Source organism: Fukomys damarensis, unplaced genomic scaffold (genome assembly GCF_012274545.1).
Source record: "Fukomys damarensis isolate Sample0158 unplaced genomic scaffold, DMR_v1.0_HiC HiC_scaffold_36, whole genome shotgun sequence".
Lineage (NCBI taxonomy): Eukaryota > Metazoa > Chordata > Mammalia > Rodentia > Bathyergidae > Fukomys > Fukomys damarensis.
The window spans coordinates 42766002-42772644 of NW_022900948.1; the positions used below are offsets into that span (position 1 = coordinate 42766002).

Genomic DNA, 6643 nt, shown 5'->3' on the forward strand with positions numbered 1-6643 from the left:
TCCAGGAGGGGCGGGGCCGCCGGGCTTGGGCCCGGTCCCGGGAGGGAGGACCCCTCATTTCCTCTGTGGGTTGGGGGACCCTGGGCTCTAGAGCTGTCTGGGGAGGCGGGTACCCTCAATCCCGGGCCGCCCACTCATGTAGGCATGAAATTCCCACTTGCTGTCTTTCGGCAAAGAAACTAAGATCTGGGGAAAGCAGTGACCCCTCCAGGTCACGCAGGAAGTCAGGGCCTCCATTCATTCCACACAAGTACTTGCGACACCCACTTTGGCCCAGGAGCCAGGCTAGGCCCGGAAACGTGTTGGAGAGCCGGTGGGAGGGACACAGCTGCCAGATCTTTTAAAAGCCTAAATCAGATGATGTCAGTACCGTGCTTAAAGCTTCCGGTGGCTTCCCATGGCAGAGAAACAAATTTCAAATTCCTCACCGGGGCCCTGCCCTCTCCACGCCCCTTCCCAACCAAGCTCCAGCCCTGCACCCCTATTCCCCCAGGCTTGTGTGTCCAGCTGCTCTCGCACCCCAGACCCTGGCCCGGAGGCTTTTGCTCTTGCTGTTCCCTCTCTTGAAATCCTTTTCGCCAGACTGAACTTGCCTTGTTTTTCCTGTCACTTTGCAGGACTCTTTAAGCTCCACACCCCACACTCTTTTTTTTGTGTGTGTGTGTTACACACCCCGCACTTTTGTTGTTGTTGTTGTTTTGAGACAGGGTCTCAGGATGTAGTTGAGACTGACCTAGAACTCACTATGTAGTCCAGGCTGATCTCGGACTCACAGGGATCCTCCTGCCTCAGCCTCCCAAGTGCTGGGATTACAGGCGTGCACCACCACACCCAGCTTTGAGATTTGTTTTAATCATTAATTTTATTTGTACAATTTAGATATACATAATGACCATATTCATCATAGAGTTTGTACCTTACATCTCATTTTCCCACTCCGCATCTCTACCTGCTGTCCCTCTTTGCCTTCCTATTTATGAGCTTTATTTCCATTTTATCTCTTTTTTCCCCTTCCTTCCTTTCCCCCTCCTCCCTCCCTTGTGCCACTTCCCATTTGAACATTGTCTATTTCACAATATCTATTATACATTTTGAGAGATTTCTTATTTACAGAAATAAGATTTATTTACACTTTCAGTTTCTCACACCAGAGAAACAACACAATGTTTACACGTGACTCCCATTTATTTCACTTAAGAATATGGTCTCAAGGTGCATCCATGCACCAAGGAATGTCTCATTTATCCATCTTTATGGCTGAGGAGTACTCCACTGTAACCCCCCCCCACGTCTTCTTTATTCATTGGTGGATGGACATTTGAGCTGTTTCCAAGATTTACCTGTTACAAACTGTGCTGTTATGAACATGGATGTGCATATATCACTGGGGTATGAGGCTTTACATTCTTTCAGGAACATTCTGAGAAGAGGGATGAGTCAAGCAGAACCTCTAGTTTTAGTTTTTTACTTGATCTTATCCAAAAGGCCAAGAAGCGAGTTTTAGTGTTTTGAGGAAACACCACAATGCTTTCCACAGTGGCTGCACCAGTCTACACTCCTGCCAACAGTTTAGAAGACTTCCTTTTTCCCCAAAGATGTCAGAGATTTCCTCTTCATTAACTGGTTGGTTAATCACCCTGCTGGAATAAGTGTCACTGGAGAGGGCCTGATGCAGGCTTCATGTCCCGGCTCAGTGCCCGGCACAAACTAGCGCTCTGTAAGTGACTATTGGACCAGTGTGAGCAGGGGGTGCAAAGGCCCTCAGTGAGTCCCGAGAAGTGAAAGCCCAGTGTGGCTGGAGTGATTAGAAAGTCCCTGAGCATGCAGGGCCTGGCAGGCCATGGTGGTGGTGGGGATACAGCTTTTCATCCATGTCACCAGGTACCTGAGAGAGACAGCCTAAAGGAGGAAAGGCTTATTCGGGCTCATGGCTTTGGAGGGTTCCGTTCACGCTCACTTGGCTGTTTGTTGCTCGTAGGACTGTGGTGACGCAGAAACCTCATGGCAGCCAGGAAACAGAGTACAGGGGAAGAGACAGAGGGGAAAGAGGCCGTGCCCCTCAAAGTCATGCCACAGTAAACTTTTTGCAATGGACCCCACCTCCTACAAGCCCCTTCGGCTTGTTAGAGTCGTTAATGGATCATCTACTGATGAGGTCAGTGCCCTCCTGACCTCTCTAGGCCCCACCTGAACATGGCTGCACAGGGGATTAAGCCCTGAAAGCATGAGTCTTTGGGGGACGCTTCATACTGAAGCCGTAGCAGGGATACCCAGAGCAGTGTTATAAAGTGAGGGTGTGGGAAGGTGCTCAGATGTTTCTGGGCCCCAGTTCCGCTGCCAGGGCAGGTGCTCTGAGGCAGCCTTCCCCGGCTCAGGGGACAGCAGTGGCTTTCCCTGAGGGGTGTGGCTGGAGAGGGAGGGAGAATTCACAGAATTTGAGCTTGTGTGGATACACAATGAGGAAGAAGCTGGGGCTGGAATTCCGGACACCAGTCACGAAGGCAGGTAGATTCGGGCAGTCTGGGGAACTGAGGACAGGATGAATTTGAAGATTCACCATGACAACCAGCTGGGGCCTGTGCAGTGCTGCACTGTGGCTCAGAGAGAGCTGGCTGCAGAACCTGGGCAAGGATGAGGTCATGCGGAGAGGACAAGGAAAGAAGGACTGAGAGCCAGTCCTGAGGAGCCCAGCATCTCACAGCACAAGAGGGGCGCTCAAGGAAGACAATGGCCATCAAGACCTCAACAGGGCCGGGTGTGGTGTCGCACGCCTGTAATATCAGCACTAGGGAGGCTGAGGCAGGAGGATTGCTGTGAGTTTGAGACCAGCCTGGGCTACATAGTGAGTTCCAGGTCAGTCTCAACTACATAGTGAGACCCTGTTTCAAAAAACAAAACAAAAACAAAAACAAAAGACCTCGACAGTATCTGAGGGTGGACCCCGAGGGTGGTACAGGGAAGATGAGGTGGAGGGTCAGGGAAATAGCCTTTGAGGTGGCCTCAGCCTTCCTGGAGTTGATGGGGAGGAAAGCTGAGCAGGATGCCAGGTGTCATTACTGTGAAAGGGGCCGAGAGAGAATTGCCTGGTGCCTCAGCCTGCTGGGAGGCAGATTTGTTTCCCAGGAGAGGGGACCATCGGTGACCAGACTCCTGCTATAGCAGGGGGTAGGACCCAGAGCCCAAAAGGCAGCCCAGGAGACTGAGGGGGAGCAGCTGGAGGATGAGAAAACACAAGGCTCAAGGGCCAGGGCTTTCCCCAGGCACAGGAGCCAGGAGAGCCACTGCCAGGTGGCATGGTGGGCACCGAGGGATTGCTGGCCAGGCTGGGGCCAGGGCCAGGGCCAGGGCCAGCTCAGTCAACCTCAATTCAATGGAAGCTGCCCTGCCACGATTCAGTGGTAGCCCTTAGTGCTTGGACCCACAGTAAGTAGGGGTGCTGGGTGTAAGGCACCGAGGGGAGAGGTTCGAGGGTCCCTAAAATACTAGTCATCCTGGGTGAGCTGGCAGGGAAAGCACCAAGTAGGCCCTCTGCAGCCCAGCTCCCCGGAAAAGACCACCACAAAGAGAACACTTGGTCAACATTTATTGTTAACGTCTCCCAGACAGGCCAACCCTGGACCTGGGAGCTGGGCCTCTAAGAGTGTTTGTCTGGGTGCCCAGCGTGGCTACACTACTGTGCCCCAGTGGATCTGGGCTCTGTCAAGTCCTTCAAAGGCTTTCCAGGTCCAGGGGTCTGGGCTGTGTCACACTCAGAAACGTTGCCACTGTGGAGGGCAAAGTCACGTGCCATTAGGGGCCACTAAACCCAACATCAGCATGTGACAGGAGGGAAACTGAGGCAAGAGGGTGAACCCCAAAGAACAAAGCAACAGGGAATCCACCAGGTCCTCTGCCTGCTGGCTGGGGGAGGATGGAGCGCAGGTCCATCAGGGATGAGTGGCCAGCAGTCCCATCTGCTGAGAGCTGCAGAGGCCACTGTGCCCAGGTGGTCCTCAGGCTCTGACCTTTGGTCCCTGGTGGGGATGGAGAGGAGCCACAGCCTCACCCCAGTGGGCCTTCACTGAGCCTTCTTGGTTACGCTCCGGTTCTTCAGCATCACGTAGGTAATGAACAATCCTAGGATAACAGACCAGAGAGGCCAGGTAGGATCTGTGCTCTGGTCTGCTGGGAGGCCAGAACAGAGTACAATGACCCACAGGAGGGCCATGTACCGTCCCAGAAGCCTACAGGCCAGCTAGACATCGGGTCACATTCATTCAACAATCCCCAAGTGAGAACCCACTACAGGCAACATGCTGCACTTGCCTGTTTCATAGTCTACGGGGAACAAGAGCCACCTGTGTTCCTCAACTCAGGCACCGTCCTCCTCACCCACCCGCACCCATCATCCAGGCATCTGACTGTCGATCCCCCTGAGCCCCAAGTCAGTGTCGCAGCCTATGCTGGTGCTGAGGGTGCAGTCATGATGAAGACAGCCTTCACCCCTAGGAATCCACAAGACACGAAGAGGCACAGGAACTAAGTCGGGATGACAAGAAGGTGTGAGGTGACGGAGGTTTGAGCAGTGACGACGGGCAGGAAAAAGGGACACCTACCATTAGAGTCCCAAGAGCCTAAGGTATTAAGGGAGACCGGTGAGGTGACGAATTATGAACAGGGGAACCCCGTGGTGAGCTGGGTCAAGGGGCCTCAGGTAGGTGTCCAGCTAGTGCCCGTGTGCGGCATGGGAGAGGTGGTGACCTACCCACAAACAGAAGTAGCAGCAGGCCCACAGCCAGGGGGATGGCGACGGCGTAGGCTCTGGGCAGGAAGTACTTGTGGATGACGTGCTCGCTGTCGATGAACGGCTGGCATGTGGGACAGAGCTCTGGTGAGCACTGGGCACTCTGCCCAACCCCAAGCCCAAACATCGCTTCCCTCTGTCTAAGACACCAACACCATCAGAGCACTTTTTTTTTTTTTTTTTTTTTTTTTGAGGCAAGGTCTCGGCTATATAGTTCGCTATGTGAGTTCTTGAACTTACTAGGTAGCCCAGGCTGGCTCGAACTTGTGATTCTGCTACTTCAGCCTGCTGGATGCTGGGATTACAGGCCTGCGCCACCACACCTGGCTTTGCTTGTCTTTATTTATTTTGGTACTGGGGATTGAACTCAGGACCTTGTACTTGAGAGGCAGGCACCGAAACCACTGAGTTAAATCCCCAGCCCTTGCTTGTCTTTAAAATGTGGAGGTTTCATAAGATAAAGCGGGTAAAGAACCCAGCACATGGTGGCTGTTTCCATGGTGTCAGGGGTCGGCTGCAAGATCCAGAGCTGGGAGGGAAGGAGAGGCGAGGGAGGGGGAGACACATACCAAGAGAATCACCCAGACGGTGTAGTAGGTGAAGATGATCAGGCTAAGGGCCACGAGGCCGAGTCCCACCACCTGGTCCGTCCCCGTGGCCTAGAGAGAAGGGAGTGCTCCGCTGACAAAGTGACTACACTTTGTGCACCCCAGGAAGGGGGCGTCGCAGCCAGGTTACACCTTGAGTTTCCCATTCATTCAACAGCTGCGCAGTGGGCTGACCCGCCACCGATCTGAAGGCTGGGAGAGTGCCGAGCCCCGGCGTTTTCACCCGTGTACGGGCCGGCAGGACAGCAGTCTCAGCTAGGAATACCCAAGCCCCAGCTCCTGAGCAGACCCTCCCCGACCCCCACCCCGGAAATCCCTAACCCCAGCCGCATTCCGCGCCAGCCTCACCATCTCTCCCGCGCTCCGCCACCGGAGCAGCAAGCCACACTCGGTTCCGGATCCGGGCCCCTCCGACCCTAGGCCGCGAGGCACGTCGGGAGTCGTAGTGCGCAGCCCGGCCCAGGATCGCGTTGTCGGAGACTCGCAGGCGCCGCTTCCCTTTGTATGCTGGGAAATGTAGTTTCTCAAGGGTACCGTGAGGTCCTTGCCGGAAATCTCCCTACCGACTGAAACTCAGCTGGAACCTAGACTTGCCTGGCTTTCTTGGCCTGTCGCCGCCCCCTCCCCAAGTGCATCTTTGAACATCTCATAGTTCCAAAGCCAGTGCAAGGTTTGGGATCCGAAGTCCCAGTTTTCAAACGGGACAAGTGAGGACCAGAGATCAGCCTGTGGTAAAGGGTGTCCTATTTTCCGGTCTCCAGGCCCCAGTTTGTCTGTTGTGGGAAAAGTTACTGAAAACTGTTCACTGCCTGGCTCGATGTGAGGCCTGGCTTGTTGAGAGGCTGGCCCAAGCCTGTAGGAATGAGGTGGATTTCGATCGACAGTAAGGGGGCATTCCTTTGACCACCGCCTGGCTTTTTTCTGGAGCCTCTTGGGGGTGTCCCTTCCCTCTCCTCGTTGTCTGTCTCCTGGGTGTCACAGGGTTCCCACTGGCTCCAGGCCTTCTCCCCTCAGAGGAAGGGGAGGTTGGGCTGGGTCATCTTTGATGCCTGGTAGAGTCCCACAGCCAGTGGGTCTGGCTGCTTCTCACCGTGTGAGCTCTCATAGAGAGGACCCTCTCTCCCTGAATCTGCTTTCCAGCTGGAGGAGGGGACTCCCTGTTCTGTGGCCCACTATCCCAAGTCTGTGGGTTGAGGCATTTCAGTGATTGACGTATTTTCCATTAAACCCAGGGCCTTTGCACTGAATGACA

At 54.3% G+C, this 6643-nt stretch overlaps 1 protein-coding gene across 1 annotated transcript; it reads right to left on the minus strand.

Moving 5' to 3' along the window:
• Positions 1-3560: 3560 nt before the first annotated feature.
• Positions 3561-5839, minus strand: Dpm2 (dolichyl-phosphate mannosyltransferase subunit 2, regulatory). Its single transcript, XM_010613630.3, has 4 exons — positions 5740-5839; positions 5353-5442; positions 4745-4847; positions 3561-4116 (listed from the first exon to the last, which is right to left on the minus strand). Exons 1-4 carry the CDS (start codon positions 5740-5742, stop codon positions 4058-4060), a joined length of 255 nt encoding a protein of 84 aa, XP_010611932.1. The 5' UTR covers positions 5743-5839; the 3' UTR covers positions 3561-4057.
• Positions 5840-6643: the final 804 nt, after the last annotated feature.